Below are 19,442 nucleotides of genomic sequence, written 5' to 3'. Positions count from 1 at the left end.
TGTGTTGGAAGGCAGCGATTCACGTGCTCTCAGTTACTGATGTTTTAGTTATTTCCTGGAAGTCACCACTGTAGTTTTCATCACTTAAAAGTAATAACTACCAGTTGAAATATCTCTCATGTCACATACCTTATGTTTTATATTCAAGATTCAAAAACTGTTAACCTGAGGGCCTGTACGATGTTTTAAAGAAATTGTATTTGAGATTTTTAGGGGAAAAGGTGCCATAGCCTTGACAGTTCTATCGTGGCAGGCTTGGCCCGGTTTTTCATGCTCACTTTACCTCCCTAGCCTCTCTCCAATGAGGTCGATACCAGCTTCCTGTTGTGTAGAGGATGTAACTGAGACTTAGAAGTGGACTGATCCAATCCATGCTGCCTCAGGTCAGCGATCAGAGTAAGTGGCCCAGGACTTCTTCCAGACCCCCAACCTCAAGTTACTGGCCTAGAAACAAATTCACATATAAGCTCCGCACCAAGCAGTTAAGGGGGATGAGAGCTCATTGCCTGAGAATCAGAGCTGTGAAATATGAATAATAAACCATTTCTTACTTGTGGATTCTAAAAGCAAATCCTAATTCATGTAGAATGAGCGTTTGATCACTGAAGGCAGACAGTGAACTTACAAGATCATTCAAGAGTGTTACAAGATGATGATTATGCAGAGGTGCTTAATCTTGTGACATTTGCCACTGAGCTAAAGCTACAATGTTAGTGTGATTCTAGAGCACAGTGTAAATGTTACATGATTGAAATGCTGGTGTACGTAGCCCCAAGAGCCCCAGAGCTGTCTTCTTTTACTCCAGATCACTGCATTAAGCCTTTTGGAATGGAATTGGGGTATGCAAATGTTACTTTTATGAAGTTTTAAACAATTTCCATATTTCAAAAAGATTTCACTCTGAGATTTTAGAGTCCTCAGGAACTTCAAAATTCCTTCGTAAGGTAGACATCTGTAACTTTTACAAAGGATTGTGAATGTGCAAAACTAAAAGTGTCTACCTCTGAAAGCTTCCCAAATTTATGACCCGAATGTGCCACTTACCTGTCACAGTCTTACCACCATGCATGATGTTCATGAACTCTGAACAGCTGGATTACAATTTACTGCAAAGGAATTAAGTCTAATTTGTAGATTTATTGGACACGTTCTTTGTCTAAGGAGTATATGTGTGTGCCTTCAGTTTTCATGGATATTTCTTATACAGAAGATCATATTAGAAATATTCAGAAATCGGGCCCAAATATGAATATTTTGTATTAGGAACTTAAGTACATTCTTTCCTCAGGATAAAATAATATTTCGATGCCCAGGCCCAGAGATTGCTTACACATTGCAGAGTTTAAACCAAGACAACCCTTTTGAATTCATATATTTTCAGCAAGAGGAAAAACAACCATTGTTTAATAAGATATTAAGAAATTTTATATCACCTGGGGATGAGTTCCATTTAATGATGAATAGTGTTAAGGAGGAGAGAAATAATGATATTGCTTTGTTAAAAGAAAATTAACCTTCTTCAGAGTATCTCAAGTATATCTTTGCTCGAAGAGTTTGCTAAAACAAATGCACTTATACTTTCGGTCTAGCAGAAACATACGTAAAAGAGAGTAGCTTTTACCTCTTCACATAGTGAAATAATATAGAGATTTTGTCTGTATGACAAAGACTGAGCTAAAAGAAGTAAGAAACACTTATGCATAATAGAAGAAATGTTTTCCATTTTGGATCTTCAGTCAAAACTTTGAGATGATAGCTTTTAGATCTTAGACACTTACTGAAATACGGTGTTTTCCCACATACTTTATGATCTCTAAATCTTTCCAGCTGTTAAATGGGCAAGAAGAAGTGCTTCTCTATATTTTTATTTAGCTTTACAATTTTCCACATAGCCATTGTACCTTTATTATTCATCAGCTAAACAAGAAAACAGAATTTTCAAATGAAGCCATCAGACATGCTTCATCAGGCCGTAAACATTCTAGACTCTGGAGCTGAAATCCTTTTTCCTTGGTACAAACTGTTCTTTGTAGGTAACAAAGCCACAAGTACCCTTTGTCATGAGAGTTTTCCATTCAAAAAGTATGTGAAATTAACTATATTTTTTCCTGCTTTGCATTTAGAGGAGATCTCCCCTCCCTCCTCCCCTGCAAGTATTAAACCATTTAGTAACTGGCAAGCCATTTGCAGCTTAAAAATTCAACCCACCCACTTGTGATTTACTATCAGATTTATTCTTTGAAGGTCAAGCCCAGCATGAGTTTCGTCCCATGTTTCCCTGACTTCTCAGGCAGGTACAAATGCAGACAAACCCTATGTGGAAGACACAGCCCGTTCCACACGAGAAGAGATGACCAAAAGCATTGAATCAAGCAGGTTACGAATAACCCACGTCTACTCTAGGAGGGTGGCAGAAGAGAAAAACAAAGCAGACAGATGGAACCTCCTCCCTTGTTAACAGTGGTGCCGGCCCATTTGTTGGCTGGCTGCCCTGAGCCACCGGCTTTACATACATTGTCTAAATAAATTGATAGAACAATCCTATGGGAAAGATGACATTCTCTTTATTTTACATGTTAAAAACTTAGGCTTAAAGGAGTTAGCTTAATTGCCCATGGTCACACAGCTGGTGAGGGATGAGTCCAACCCATAAAACATGGAGCACTTGTTTCTGAATTTCATTTCTGTTCTTTCTGCTGTTACATGGTAGGATTGGATAGAGCCTGGGACTGGACAAGAGGGAAAGGGTAGGAACTATGAATCATAAAAAAGTCTCCCCCAAAATGTAAGTTCCATGAAGGCAGGGTCCTTTTTCACCCCATTCTTAGAACCTGGAAAGTTGCCTGACATATAGGCACTCAATAAATGTTTTTTCACCAGGAAGGGAAGGTTGCTTTTTCTAATCATAGCTGTTGAATATGAAATAGGCTAAATCAAGAGCAGGGAATTCTTATCTATGTCCCTTATAGGCATGGTTGCTTCTTGGGGATATTATAGACCAGTTCATCCAAACTTGAATGGGCATATTAAACACTGGCAGATCTCACTAGGATGCCAATTCTGGTTTAGTAGATTTAAGATAGAGCCCAAGATTCTGCATTTCCAGCAAACTCTCAGATGGTGTTGAGGATGCTGATGATATTGATCTGCCGACCACGTTGTATATCGAGTGCAAAGTATTCAGACAGAATGCAGATGGACAATTTCCCTTGATTTCATTTCCTTTTCTGAGTTTCTGTGGTTCTAGGATTTGGGCAGGAATAAGATGAAAAGGGTTAATAAGTGTTCGTGGTTCGACTTCAGATTTCTAAGGGCAGGATTAAAGTCATGAGAGAAGAAAGTGACCTAAAATGGACATGCAAATATGGACTTGCCTTGGGAAGGAGCATAAGAGAGATACTCTACAAACAAAGCAGAATCAAACCCATGGTGGAAGTCTGCCACAAACGAGAAAGCAGTTATGGCTTTTTCATATTTCTTTGTAATTTTGCTCTTTTACGTTCAAAAGAATAGACATGGGGCCTCCAGTTTTTCCTCTTAATTTCATTTTGATTTCTCAGAAGAAATATTGCTTTAGACCTGGGAGACTTGTATGTGCATAAAGAAAGAAAAAATCAAGAAAGTCTTGATTTTTAAAATGAGCAAATGATATAATATTGCTTTGAGCTGTAGAAACTAAACTTCTAAATTTATTCATTTTCTGTAGCCTCCATTATTAAAATTTTATTATGCACTATTTCAGATATAGAAAATGACATCAACATATAATTAGGTGTAATGATGAGCATCCATATAACCACTATTCAGTTTAGGAAATTAAACCAAAAAAGCTAAATTTCCCAGTGTTTGCCCCATAACCCTTTCTCACTTTTCTCTCCATGAGAGCTCTAAAGTACCTTAAACTTGAAGTGATTCATCTTCATACATCTTAAAATGTTTAATACATTCTTAATATTACTTTATATGTTTTAAAACTTTATATACATAGTATCACATTGCACCGTAAAAAATGTTTTCACCTTTGTAAGACTTTGTCTATGTTTGCAAAAGCTCATGCGTTTTCTCAGCTGTATAATATTTCATTTACCTTTAGGTGCTTTGGTTTGTGATAATGTTCACATTTCACCTCTTCTTATGCTTTCACAATATTACTATTTCCAGGTTAAATATTTAATATATTAATACAATTTTTATATGACCCATGACATGGTTAAAGACCTCTGGGCTAGAATTCAAATGGGTACTAGTTCTGATCCAGTAATTAATAGTTTGGGGAGAGTTGCAAACTCACTCAGCTGTTTTATTGAAATCCTCATCTGTGAAATGGTCATTTCATTAACCACTTCCTCAAAGTTATTATGAAAATCAATTGAGATTGTTGCCATAATACTCTAAAATTTATAGAACGGATACCAGTGTAATTTTATTATAAAAATCAAGTCCTCCAGGAGACAGATGGCTTAATTTATACAATGGATGTGTTCTTGAGATTGTGCAATGAGTTTTTAAAGGTAATAATCTAGTTGGATGTGTCAGGTGTGCTTGCTGTTGAAAAAATTCTGGTTTTTCTATTTGAAAACTCTTGTTTAAAAACCAGCTTCTTTCTTTTTTTATTTTGGCTTCCCATTGATAAATATGGCTCTGGGGTTAGTGCCCTTACTATTTCCGACCCCCTAGGTGGCATTTAGAATCTTTTACCACAGTGTACCATTTAGTAAATATCACTGTGATGGCTTAGAAGAGCGGAGGGCCTCGGGGACAGGTATTTACTCAGACAAATTGAAATGGATAGTTGAGCACTTACCCAATTAATTTATTAAATGTGCTCAGTCAGTCTGGATAAATCAAAGAAATGTGCTCTTTTCTCCCTTCTTTGGCAGCATGAGACTGGCCTGAAGTACATGATATAATTACCTCAACTTTCTACTTCATCTTTGTCTATACAGACCAAGCCTAATTTTCCCCCTAGTGGACAAACTAAATTATTCTCACCTCTTCAGAAAATCTTGAAAAATCGTTAGCTTTTAGATGCTACTCTCTTGTGCTTTCTACTATAATTTAACCTTTTGTTTCTGATAACAAAACTTAGGCATGTTTGATTTTTCAGTTATGTAATAATTGAATGATATATTTGTTGCCTTTCATTTATAAGAGAGCTGATGTTTAAAGTAGATTATATAATGCAGATTTCTAAAAAAGTTTAAATATACTAAGGGGAAAATCCTGGACATTTGTTTTACAGATGGCAGCTGAATGGAAGCGATATTAATCTGAGTATGGAGTATCGTTATAAGTTGAACGGAGGAAATCTTGTGGTTATTAACCCCAACAGAAATTGGGATACAGGAAGTTATCAATGTTTTGCAACAAATTCAGTTGGAACAATTGTCAGCAGAGAAGCTAAACTCCAGTTTGCCTGTAAGTATATGTTCACACATATAAGTCCAACATTTAAAAATATATAACTGAATTTGTGCGGTCGTTTCGGATTTCAGCAACAATATGTGGAATTTATTAATTAAGGAAATAGGTTGAGAAAGTAATTCAATACGATTGAATTATATACTGTGCAAATCAGAGTTTAAAATGTGTGTGTATGTGAATGTGGGTGTATGTGAATGTAGGGGTGTGTGTGTGTGTTATCTGTTTTACTGTTTTGTAAGGATTCTGTTTAGGGGAGGAAAAAGAATCTAGTTAAGGATGTATTTATTCATTAGTTACTCTGTGCTGGTACTATGTTAGAACTGAAATGCATATGAACGAATTGTCAGGCATGACCTTCGTTCTGGCAGAACATTGAAATTAGAGAATTACATCTAACAAATCTGAAAATATAAAGGAACAAAGACAGTGAGAAAGAAAAGAACGTGACATGTCTTTGACCTCCACTGCAGTTTTGCCCAGCTCATGATGACCTTCAACACAGGCCCCCACTGAGGCCTGGCTCTGGAAGCCAAGTTTGTACCTTGTTAATTGGACCAGGGTGAAGCCATGTCCCATCCTGAGAAAACCACATGCTTTTTAGCAGGGAATTTAGAATTGGGACCAGAGACCTAATTTAGTGTTTATCTTCCTGATCTATCTTTTGACTATTTTCTAATTTTTGTTTCTTCTTACTAGTCTCTCTTCCTTTGTTTTTGTTGTATGTTTCATATGTAATGCATATCAGCATTACCTTGGTTCTAAGATTTCTTTTAGTTCTTTACACCTCAATTATTCTGAAATTAGAATGCACATGTTCTTATAATGTGGTAGTAATCTCCCCCAACTGCCACAGACCGTTAATAAATTGATGATGTGTCATTTAATGCATGGCTTATTCTATTGCTTCTGTTTTTATAATGGCAATGGTTGGTTTTGTTCCTGCCATTATATTCTGTGTGTTCCGTTTTTCAAACTTCCTTGCTCTTTCTTCTGCTTCCTCTGTTTCTTTTCCGTCTATGAACAGGTTTTTGTTTTTTTTTTTCACCTGTATCTTCTCTGGGCATTTTGATAGCTATATGTCGTATTTATGTTACACAAGTTTAAGTTTATCTTTTAGTTTATAAAATTACTTTTTAATTTATAAAAGTTTACTTCTCTAGTAGCCAGAATTTAAAATTTTTGGAGTCCCCCCAATTTTATTTATTTATTTATTTATTTTTTGCGGTACGCGGGCCTCTCACTGTTGGGGCCTCTCCTGCTGCGGAGCACAGTCTCCGGACGTGCAGGCCCAGTGGCCATGGCTCACGGGCCCAGCCGCTCCGCGGCATGCGGGATCCTCCTGGACCGGGGCACGAACCCGTGTCCCCTGCATCGGCAGGCGGACTTTCAACCACTGTGCCACTAGGGAAGCCCCCCACCTCCTTTTTTTGTTGTAATTATTTTTTGTTTCTCTTGGTTGACTATGGGATAATTTTTTTCTTCATTCTTTTAGCTAAAAACATATATATATATATATAAAGATAAATATATATATTTCCAGCATACAGATGGGTTTAGATCTCTTTTTTTATTTGCTTTGCTTACAACTTGAAAAATTATTTTATTATATCGAAACTTAGACATCTCATACACAATTCAGGAACTTTTCCTGCATCTTTTAGTTGTATGTTTGATTTATTTATATTTTTAAAAGGATTGAAAGGGATTATTTTTGTCCCATTTTTTGAAATACTATTTATTTCAGGTTGTTCTTTCCTATGAATTTCTGTTTCTGATTGATTGAAGCCACATCTATTTGTTTGTTTTATTCTGAAGATACAGGCAGTTTTCTGAAATGCTATTTTGGATCTTAGAGGCAGTCTTTCCTCCTACTTCCATTTGATGTTTCCATTTTTATGCTTAATACCTTTAATAGGTTCTAAAGCAAATTTTGTCTAAACTCAGCCTTTGTCAACACAGGTCAATCGATTACCCTGATTTTGCTTTCTTTGCCACATGCAGAGGTCAGATTCACTTCTCTGATCTATAGGGGAATGTGAAGTTTCCAGTCTAATTCCCTATTCCCCAGAGTCTTTCACAAAATACGTTATTCCTCTTAAGCAGTGCTATTTTTCTACTACAGATCCTTGATGCCCTCTAATACCGGGAGAAGTATCATTAACTTGTAGGTTTTTCCTCAGTCTTTTCTTCCTGGAGAGAGTGGCTTGTTTGCAAATACTTCTAAAGTTATATCATGTCTCTTGCAGTCTGCCCCTACTTCCTGGCCAGAACATTATAGGCCAAGGGGGATAAAGTTGTTGAGTCTGGGATTTTATTTTACCCTACTTACGAGCTAATAAGCTAGGCTGCTACTCTTCCATGGATGCTAGCAGAAGACATGATATTCCTGGGCTCACCCCCAAGTCCCACAGAAGTGATATGATTTAGCCAGGAGAGATGCTACACCCGCAGCTGAGGAACACTGAGATTAGAGAATCCATCTCTTTTATAACAGGGAGTAAGCAAGCCTGCTCTTTGTCCTAGAGGGAGAGCTTGTCCTATCCCTCCTGGTTGGTCTCTGAAAACACATCCCTGAGAAATGGAGCAACTGGGCCTTTCATTCTTGGCACATCCAGGAACACTTAACAGGAAGCTAAGAGCACATAGTGAGTGGATTCCCTCTTCCAACAAAAGTTTTCCTTTTTTTTTTCATTTGGTGCTGTCCTTGAGTTTCTCTTTGGGGTGCATCCTATCAGGATACGTGTGCTGAATAAGGCACAAAATATCTTCCTACCTTTGTTGTGAATTCTCTCTTTATACAGAAAACCCAGGATGTACCTACCATTTAGTCCCTTGTATTTCCCCACAGTCTGCCTCATCGGCCTCATAAGTTTTATTTACTCATATGCTTGGCATTTGATTGCTTTTGCAGTTTTGGATGTACAGTGAGATTCTTTTGTTTTGCAATTTTTTTTTTGGCGTTTTCACAAGTGGTTTTGGGACGTTACAAAGAGCAATATTGGTTATTCTTAGCCTGATGCCACATTAAGCTGGAAATATAAAAAAATGAATGTTTGAATTCATATGTTTGAGATATAGGTTTCTGGTAAAGAAACCAAAGAAGGTGGCAAAAAACGTGGAGGATATGTGATACATCAGAGATTCCAAATTACCAGGTATAAGAGAGCATTCCTTTAATTTGACAACCTTGAAGGGATGTAATACATTAACTGAAAGAAGGGGTTAATAAGAGTCTTGCACTGCTACATATACATCCTTCTAGATGCTCATGACTCCAGTTCAGGGGAACTGTGACTGTTTTTGCCACAGGTAAGTAGATAATAAAGTGTTGTCATGGAAAAAATGTTCTAATTATTCACTATAGCTATGTTTGCATGCTTAGTAATACTTCTTTGTTTCTGTCAGCCATGGACAAAGTACTTAAAATGTGCTTCATGGAGAAATGAGTAAATGACATTATCCTCAATGCACCACTTTTAACACTGGTGAAAATCCAGTGAAATTTTATCTTAATTTTCAAGATGCTTAAAAATAGTATTTGTAATTAAATGAAAGTGAAAAGCTCATTTATAGTTTAAGAAGCGTACTTTCTGTAGGCATTTTTTATTCCTTTTAACAGATTCTTTGTGGAGCAATCACAAAATTTAGGGAGGGGGAAGATACGTAAAATGATGCCATGTTTGAATTGTAGACATTTTCTCAGTGATTTACTGTTACGTTGCATGTGTATAATTTTTGAAGCTTGTTTAATATATTTGCAAATGTTTTTGTCAGATTCTTAATTCCAACCACGAAAAGTGAGGGTAGTACCTCCAAAACCCCAAATATCTTTGCTTTATTGATAATTAGTTTTACTTCTCTTATTCTTGAATTTCCTGTCATTCTTTATTAAAATGTTTTTCTTTTAACCATTTTTGAGGTGCAGTACATTTTTAATCATGAATTATATTAGACGTATAAATGGTATGGAGAAAAGTGTAAGGAATCTCTGTGTAGCCACCACTTATCTTAAGATTTAAAGATTCAAAGTACAATTAAAGCTACCTGATAACTCACCCTGATGACACTATCTTCTCTCTCTTAAGCTCCCTCTGAATAGGTGGCCCGTGTTCTGAATTATACGTGCTTTTTTAATCCTTTGAATAAATATGTATGTGCTTCTAAGCAACATGTAAAATTGTTTTACCTTTTTCATTTCTTAAACTTTTATGTAATGACATCAGACAGCATTCCTACATCAACAACTTCCCCCCAACAATATATTTGTATCTGTTGATCTACGTCTTTGCCAACATTTGTTATTGTTCAGCATTTTAATTTGTGCAAATCTGGTGAATATAAAATTGTAGTTGACTTTTTAATTTGCATTTTTATTTTTAAATTAAAATGTAATTTTGGTTTTAATTTGCATTTCTATAATTACAATGAAGTTAAGCTCATTTTCATAGATTTGCTGACCATTTATGTTTCTGTTATCCAGATACTTTTTCACTGTATGGTAGTCTTTTTTTTTTTTTAACTTAAGAGTTGTTTGTATACTCTGGATTAATCCTTTGTCAGTTATATACATATCTTCTTTTTAGTGGCTTTTTGTTTCCTTGATGGTGTCAAATGATAAACAGATGTTCTTAATTTTACATTAAAGTATTGATTTTTTTATAGCTCATGTTCTCTCATGAGTTGTTTAAAATTTTCTCTTCCTTTTCCTGAAATGGTAAAAACATTCTCCTAAATGTACTTATAAAAGTTTAATATTCTCCTCTTTACATTTAAGTCTTTAATTATCTGGAATTGATTTTGTATATCGTGTGAGGTAGAGGTACCGATTTATTTTATTCCAGGATGGGAAGTCAGCTTTACCAGTGTAATTGATGAATGAGGCCATTCTTAACCAACTGAAAAGCAGTGTGTGGTCATCATGTCTGGCTTCTTGGGGCTTTTTTGTTTGGAGAATCATATTATCTGCAAGCAGTGAGAGTTTTTCTGTTCTTATCACCCCTTGCTCCTTTTATATATTTTATAGGAGTGCACTTTCTTTAGTCCAGTACAGTGTTGAATAGATATTTTGAGTGTGAATAGCCCTATCCCTGTTTTGCTCTTGATTTTCAAGAGTGAATAAGATTAACATTTCACCATTTGGTATGACGTTTACTATAGATTTTAAAGATACTCTTTATCAAGTTAAGGCAGTTCTTCTCTAAGTTAGTTTTTTTTTTTTTTAAATCAGGAATGCTTTATTCTTGTAAATACTTTTCCTACTTTTACTGGGATATTCATGCTGTTTTTCTCCTTTAACCTTTTAATGCAGTGAACAGTTTTTAGTATTAACCAAACTTCTAGTCCTGGTTTAGTTTCAACTTGGCTTTTGTGTAAGTTTTTTTTTTTTTAATAGTTGGATGTTATCTGTTTTTCAGTATTTCATTTAGCATTTTGCATATATATCAATATAGGAGCTTTTCTTTTTGTTTTCTCTTCTCATATTATCCTTTTTTGGCTTTAGTATCAAAGTTATATTCGTCTCTATAAATGAGCTGGGGAGTACTCCTTATTTTATACTCCCTATAAAATTTTGAGAAATATTGGAATTATCTACTCCTTGAATAAAACATAGAACTTACAAATAAATCTATCTGGGTCTCTGGAGTTTTCATTCAGGAAATAATTTAACTATTGATTGAATCATTTGAATAGTTAATAGGACTAACCATATTGTCTCCTTTGTGAAAAATTGTGTTTTCTCCCTAGGAATTATATCCATTTTGTTTATGTTTTCTAATGTATTGTCAAAAAGTTGTTTCAAAGCATTTTCTCTTACTGTCCTTCTTGTCTGTGCCTTATCTATACATACATTCCCTATTTCATTCTAACTATTATTTTAGTATCAAACTTGTCAGAACTTGATGTTGTTATTCCTTACCTTTGAATCTTTTTATTATATTTCATTCATTTTACTCTTATGTTTATTGTTCTTCCCAGCTTCTTGGATTATTTTATTGTTCTTTTTTTAGTCCCTTAAGTTATATAGGTAACTCATTACCTTCCTACCTTTCTTTTGTCTATTTTAAATATGTATAGCTTTAAATTTACGTTCTGACATATAGCATGTTTATTATGGTTCAGTTCTACACATGTTATGATGTCATTATGATTTTCTCTTGAATCCATGAGTTATCAGACATGTGTTTTTAAATTTCCAAACATATGGAGTTTTTCTAGTCATCTTTGGTTACTGATTTCTAACCTAGTGACCCATTGACCAGAGAAGTGTCCTCCTTATGCTCTTTGGGTTAAAGTTGGCAATTGTGTTGCTCAAATCATATATATATTATTAATGATGCTTTATCTAATTAATCTATCAGTTTTTCTCACAGTGATGGTGGATTTCTCAGTTTATCTAGTATTTCTATTTTGCTTTTTGTAATTAGTAAGTTATTGATGTATAGAAGTTTAGAATGGGTATATTTTTGGTCCAAATGGGGTGACTCGCTATCTCTAATAAAGCACTTTGCCTTATAGTTTAAATATTAATATATTAATATGAAAATGTTAATATTTGTGTTCTTCTCTTTGGACTGATTGAGAATTTATTTCCCCCTGAGTAACATCACAAGTTATACACTCTATTTGTTTTCTTATAGTGATTGCCCTAGAAATTTTAGTACACGCATTTAACAAAGTCCAAATTTAATTAATATCTCCAACAATAGAGGACTCTGTAGCATTTTACACTGTAATTCCCTCCTCCAGCATACTGTAGTATTGTTGTCCAGTAAGTTGTTGAATTTTTGTAACATCATGAATGAGATATTATTGGTATTGTTCCTTTCATCTTCTAGTTTTTCTCTTATATCTGAAATAATGTAAGCATGTGCAAACTTCCACATAGTTGGCGGTTTTTTGTTTGTTTGTTTTTAAGAAAAATGTCAGACTTCTGCCCGTATTGTTTTTATGTCTCCTTTCCTAAAGGAAATTACTTTTAACTTTTTGATTGGCTCTTGATACTTACTTCAGTTTTTTAAATAACTTGCTTATTTGCTGCTTCTTGATTTTTCAGTTTTAAGCATTAATATTGGCCGTCAAATCTGGCAACCGATGCTATAACACTATCATACCACCACCTTGCCACCGCAGAAATGTGAGGTTGCTTTTTTATGAGGTTTATGAAGAAAACAGCATTTTTAAAGTCATGGCTCTTACAAAAACACAAAGTTAAAAATAGGGAAATCCACACTATATTCCACTTACTGTACTTTGACTGGATAGAGACCCAAGTGATCACAAGCCCTTTCCCCAACCCAATCCCCATCCAAACCTCCACAAAGAATAAACATTTCACCTGTCTCTGTTTGCAACTGAGGGAGCTGCAAAGAATCCAGTTGCCACATGATTAACATTTGAATATACATGAATTCAGAGCATGTTATTACAGGATTTTATTGGGTCAAAATTTGAATTAGGTCAATATTCAGTGTTTACATTACTCTGATTTTGTAAATGATATTCAGAGCTGACTTTTGTAGCAGACTGTAATTACGATTGTTTTTCCTTCCGTGCATAATTTTCTTGTCCTTCAAATTAGGAACCTTAATTTTTAATTTCTTAATTTTCTGTAGTCTTATACTTGTGTCAACCAAAATTTTGGCCAGTTTTCTGGAGGTCCTCTCAGATTTTGAGAGGCCTCCAATATTCTATCAGTTTTACCTTCCTGGAGAAATCTGTCTTGCAGGTTTTGGGATGCTCCAGTTTAGATTGGGTTTCCTGCACATTAGGGGCAAAACTCTCTTTCCAGGATCTCCCTTCAGCTATATTCCATGTCCACCTCTTCCTCGTTCTTGGTGTTCATTGTCTTAGAGCACCATGTCCTCAAGTGTCCCAAGAAAGGAGGAAGACTAGCTGTGATTGTTCTGGACCATGTGTTCTAAGAACTATACTGGCACACGTGATTGAGAGACTCAGCCTTGTAAAACTACGATGTTAGAAGTCATCTTCCTTCAGAAACCTGAAGATATTTCTCCTTGTTTCTTGGCATCCAGTGTTGCTGTTGAGAGATCTGTTGCCATTTTGATTCCTTATGTAGAAGGCCCTGTTTTTCTCTAGAGGAAGCTTGTGGGATTTTTTCTTTGTCTCTAGTGTTCTTAAATTTCACAGTGATTTGATTTGGTATGTGTCAAATTTTATCTAACATCCTTGATACTCTCTGAGTCCTTATAGTTTGAGAACATGAGGCCTTTAGTTTTGAGAGCTTTTATGATTACCTCTCCCTGGTTTTCTCTATTTTCTTTTTGACATACATCATTATTTGCATTTTGGACCACCTAGATTGGATTGCTTCTCTCCTCACTTTTCCCACCTCACCACTCCCCCACACACCTTCTATCCAAATTTTCTTCTTTTGACTCTTATCTCTGACTCTTGGTGAATTACTTCAACCATGTTTTGAACTCTTCTGTTGAGTTTTTGATACCAGCTGTCATGTTTACAACTTAAGAGACCTTCTGTTCTCTAAATTGCCTCCTTGTATCTTATTCTAGTTTAGTAGTTTTATCCTTTCAGATCTATATGAAGATATGAAGGATGCTTTTCTTCCTTTACATTTTCTTCCCTAGGACAAACTTTTTTCCAAGTAGCTTCATTTCTATTTTATGCTGGATGGTTTCTGTATTTCATATAAGAAATTTTTCGTAGATATCTGGTAATCCTTGGTTGTTTGCACAGACTTAAAGAGTGGGAAACTAATAACCTAACAGAAATCTCCAGTTACTTGGTGGAACTTCTCACGATGAGGTTAACTATACTGTGGCTCATCTCACTGGGGATCCCTTAGTATCAGTAGTTTTAGTTCTTCCCTTGGGAACAGGTCATATTCCCCAGAGGAGAAAAGAGTCCAGACTTCCCTGTGGGTGGCAAAAGCCACCACTAGCATTCTGGGAGCCTGGTGGGAGAAGAGGCCTAAGAGATTGCAGCAACCAATGTGTATATATTTAGTTAATCCACCTGTTTCCTCACACTATCCTTCATAAAATCTGCCTAGTGACCTGTTGTCAAGACATCCTGTGTCTTACCTTCTTTGGAGAGTAAGCCTCCTCTCTCCTGGTGTGGAGTGGCACTCCCTGGGTATGTAGGTGGGACAGGGGATCTGGGTACCAACCATTGCTTCAAATTCCGACTTCTACCACCTCCACCTCTTCATTTCCTCACTGTGAGTTTAAAAGACATCTTCCTCCATGATGCCAAGCCAGTCAACACCATCATTTCTGTTTTCTAGTTTTCAAAAGTTTATTGCAGTTTGCTCTTCTATTTTCCTGTCTTTGTGAGTGTGTGCCTTCAAAAAATATCTCTTTACTGCAAGTACATCTTACTTTGGGGAATATCTCAGAGGAAGAAAGAAAGTATAGATGTGTGTGTTTGCCCTAGAAGACTTATTGTTATTTTACATAATCCGTGTTTCTTTTAGATTTATCCACATGTTTCCTGTTTCCTTTGTGCACCCTCATTCATGCATCTGTGATCTTTTTTTTTTTGGCATCTTTTAGAAGTTCATTTAATGAGTTTCCATGGATGTGTCAGTACTGTTTTTGTTTTTTTCCTCTTCTCCCCTTTGGTCTGAGAGAGTGTGTTATTTGCCCTTATTCTTCCAAATATAATTCTGCTCTAAAACGTAGTGTTAAAGACGTAGAGACTGGAGCCAGACTGCCTGGGTTTGAATCCCACCACTTAGCAGCCATGTGACTTTGGACAAATATTGAACCTCTCTGTGTTTCTGACTCTTCATCTGTAAATCAAAGGTAACAGTAGAATTTGCTTCATCAGCTGTGAGCATTAAATGAGCTACAGTATGTCAAGTATCTGGAGCAGTGCCTGGCCCACAGTGCATGCCGTACAAGGATAAGCTGTTATCATATTTAAACAATTCTAAGCTATGATTCTCGAATCTCGAAATACACGTCTTATGGGAACTCTGAAAATTTCACAGCTGTTATCTCTTCCAGTTTTGTTTATCCCCATGCCTGTTCTTTACTCCTTCTGGTTTTCCTTTTTTAATATATTTTGAAATTTCTCATTTCACCATGTCTGTTAACCTGTCTTTCATGTTTTCTATTTCCACTTGCTTAGTACTAGCATGTGGTTCACTAATCTTTCATCTCCTCCCAATTTACTATTAAACTATCCTTTGAGTTGTTAATTCCAGTGATTACATTTTTCTCGTCTAGACATTCTGTCTGGTTCTTTTTCATATGTTCCTGTTCTCTCTTCAGAGCATCCTGTTTTTGCTGATGGTTTGACACCCAACCCCATTTTTTATTACTTTGTTTAATTGTTTAAAGTTTACTTAGGTATTCTTTCATAATGTTGTTCTGTAAGCTCAGGATATCATTGATGTTAGTCTGTTGACTCTCATTTGTAGTACATATTAGCATTTTTTGTAATGGTTGATGTGAATCTGTTCTTTAAGAGAATTTCCCCCTCCCATGCCAATGTGAGATTCTTCTTAGCCTTGGTTGACGAAGTCCATACCCAACAGCTTTTATGGCTTTCTCCAGGAACCAGGGATATAACCAACCTGGGAAGTGTATTACGTTAATATATTGGCTCAGTGTAGCCCCCATGTAGAGTCAATTTTTCTTATCAGTCACCAATAAAACTGAATTAGCAAATACTGCACTATCGCTTTTAGGAAATACAGGGTTAGCAGGTTCCTGCAAACTTCTGGTCATGAGGTTTTTGTCCACCATTGGATACATTACCTTGTTTTATGGATGTTTCTGTTTAAAGGCATCTTATATAATATACATTGTTGATTTGCTAACATTAACCACATGGTCAGGAACTCTGCAACTCATGCCTGAAGGAAGCTTATCTAACATGTGTTTTCTCCCTAAGGCCCAGCACAGCCTCTTTGTGCTTGAGAACATTAGAGTCCAATTTAAATAGCACTAAGATGCAAAAAAAAAAAAAAAAAAGGCACTAATATACAGCAAAAAAGATCTTGTTTACAGTGCGAGAGCTGAAACAAGAAGGCAGAGCATTGCTTTATTCAACCTCAGCTGGAAACGTGCATGTGGGGGTGACTCAAATTTTTCACCATTTTGAGCATATCTGAGAATGACCACAAAAGTCTCACAAATATTGATTCAGGTCTTTACAAATACATTTTAGGGAGTAGGTGAATTCACAAATATGAAATCCACAAATAATGAGCATCGATTATATGTTAAATACATATGAGACCCCAAATCATGTGAGATATAGGCCCCCAATCATGAATTCTTCATTGAAATATCTGCTCCCTCCAAAACTCCCACCTCACCACAACCGACTCCAAGGAGAAAAAAAGATGGACAGACTAACACCCTAGCCTTCTCCCTAGGTCCATGGGTGGGTTTAAGCAAGAGTGCAGCCCTTTAGGCATGCAGCTGTGTGCAAACGGGCTCATTTTCAAATGTCTGTTTCCTAAGCCTAGGACCTCCACATCTCCTGTTTCCACAAGGGCAATTCAACCTAAGCTATCAAATTGCCGAGTCTGATCTGCTGTTCTCCACACCCTCATTCCACTGCCCCAGCTGCCACAGCATAGGCTCTAGAAGGAACTGTTGTGCTTTGCGGCTTTGTTTGCTCAGCTATGCTACGCTTTCAACTAAATTTTTGTTATATTTTAACCAGCATTGCAAAGCAATCTGTGGAACTCGAAGTCTCCTACCATTTTTTGTGCTTCTTTATATTTCTGTTAAGTTTGATTACCTAGGAAGATAACGTTCATCACTGAAGCCAGCTTTGTGTAAACAGTAAGGAGTAGTGAGGTCTGGGACGGACCAGAGATGATGGCGTGCTTTTCCTATAGGGGGCGCTCACTGTGCAGCTGCCCAGGTTTTGTAGACACTCGTTTAGTATTAATGAGTGAAATAATGAATGAGAAATGCAGGAACTGTGTTACTGTTGGGTTGCACCCTTCAGGTCTACAAGCCCTGTGCTTGCCCAGCTTCAAGACCGAAGAAAGAGCTGGGAGTCAGTGACAGAGACATCAGTGGTTTAATGGATGGGGGATCTTCCATGTCTGCAGCAAGGTCCCGGAGAGACACTCCACTGTGTGCTGTGGACAGGGGGCAGGACATGGCGGCAGTCTTCGCTCTTGGGGGGAAGAGGAGATTGCCAGTCATAGGGGGAATTGAGGTCCAGTTGGCTCATTGGTTACCAGGGAAACTAGGAGAGGGGCAAGCCCCTCACCAGCCTTTTGGTAAGAACAAACACTAGGTGGGGCCTGGAGCAAGTATGTAGGGAGATCAGTCAGGTGAGTAGGGTATAGGTGAAGCAGACACTGGTCAAGCAGGGGATGTACAGAGAGCAAGAGAACAGCTGTCTTGGGTGGCCTGATCATACAGTTACCAAAGCTAATCACTTTTCAGGATAACGCAGAATCCGTTATTTACATACAATGCTTGCCGTTTTACATATTAGAGACTAAATTTAATTTTTATGTAAACACTGCATGGGTCAACCCTATCTGCAGCAATCGAGTCTGAAGGCAAGATATAGCCCAGGGGTCACCATTATTGACCTCCGACCTAGATGTTGAGAACAGATACACTATGAAATTAAAAGGACTACACTGGATTATGAATGATCCTACCTCCTTCTCAGAAGATATGTAAGAGCACATATATTAAGCCCAAAGTTTCTTTTTCCTCTTTTTAATTCCCTTTTAGCTGCTGTCTGTTTTGCACTTTGTATAAAACAGAAATTGACCATATTGCCCCTATAAAGGGTTACTCTTTCTTCTACTAGCAGAGGGGTTGTAACATTATTCACTTTTCTTAGACCTTAATCTTTAAAAGCACGTGGAGACTTAGTCAAATAAGTATGAAGAAAGGTTAAAGAAATGCAGAAATTTTAGGATGAATCCCAGAGTGGCTGGCTGTATCTGAAAAGAAAAATTACTAAAGACTAATTAGCTAAAATTGTTCTGTTATAATTAGTAGGAGCTTAGTTTGCTGTGAGTTCTAGGCAATGCTATTTCTCATAACTAAATAGTGCAGCTAAAAACATAAATTTCATCTTTGAACATAATGACTTTGATGAAGTCCAAGGCTGCTTTGCTCTGATGGTCCAACAACAGTTAAATCTCAAACAAAAGGCTGTAACTTTATCAGTACACTATTCATCTATATGAAGTTGGAAAACAAAACAAAACTTTTTGTCAAACACAATACTTTTCAACCTAGTCACATAGGAAGGTTGTGATTTTAAAACTAAGATTCTATAGAAGCCAACATTTTTTTCAGTAACTGCTCAGTCTGTGTTTTATGCTTTTCCATATAAATGGAATATGTTTGCTGTTTGCCTTTTGAATCAAAAATATTTTAGTTTGTAAAATAACTGCAGCTGTCTTAGGATATTCATTATATGACAATATACTGTTTCACAAAGTTACTGCAGAACTTAACAGTCCCACCAGGTTCCAAGTTTTTAAGGTTCCAATTTTTCCCATGCTAGCCAACGCTTGTTATATTTGTCCTTTGGATTAAAACTGTCTTAGTGGGTATGAAATGGTATCTCACTGGCTTTGATTGGCATCTCCCTGTTGACTCATGATTTGAACATGCTTTCATGTATTTATTGGCCATTTCTCTGTTTTGGAAAATGGTCTGTTAATATCCTTTGCTCATATTCTAATTGGGTTATTTTTCTTTTATTAGTAAGTTGTAAAAGTTCTTTATACATTCTAGATGCAAGTACTTTGTCAGATTCATGCAAATGTTTCCTAACATTCTGTTGGTCAGATGAGTTTTTGAGTCACCTTTTTAAACCTCTGGGGTCAGTGGTAGAAATGTGTGATTAACACGCTGAAAAGTCTGAGGGTCATCCAACAGGGTTAAAATGAAATACTATAGATACTATACTAGTCACACCAATGCGATAGGGTAGAATTAATCCAAGATTAGATGTTGAAGATCTTCGTTCTAGTTCTGGCTCAGCCACTAAATGCAAGTCATTTGACCTCCCTGGGCTTCAATTGCTTTATC

At 36.4% G+C, this 19,442-nt stretch overlaps 1 protein-coding gene across 1 annotated transcript in view; it reads left to right on the top strand.

The window, feature by feature from the left end:
* The window catches only part of CNTN3 (contactin 3), a 323,792-nt gene that overhangs the window by 123,988 nt on the left and 180,362 nt on the right, over nucleotides 1-19,442 (top strand). Inside the window, exon 4 of the mRNA XM_060022922.1 lies at nucleotides 5,243-5,418. Coding sequence (XP_059878905.1) covers nucleotides 5,243-5,418 — 176 coding nt within the window. The remainder of the gene's footprint in view (nucleotides 1-5,242; nucleotides 5,419-19,442) is intronic.

This window comes from Delphinus delphis, chromosome 10, assembly GCF_949987515.2.
Source record: "Delphinus delphis chromosome 10, mDelDel1.2, whole genome shotgun sequence".
NCBI classification, from domain to species: Eukaryota; Metazoa; Chordata; class Mammalia; order Artiodactyla; family Delphinidae; genus Delphinus; species Delphinus delphis.
This window is presented reverse-complemented; position numbering and strand designations above follow the sequence as displayed.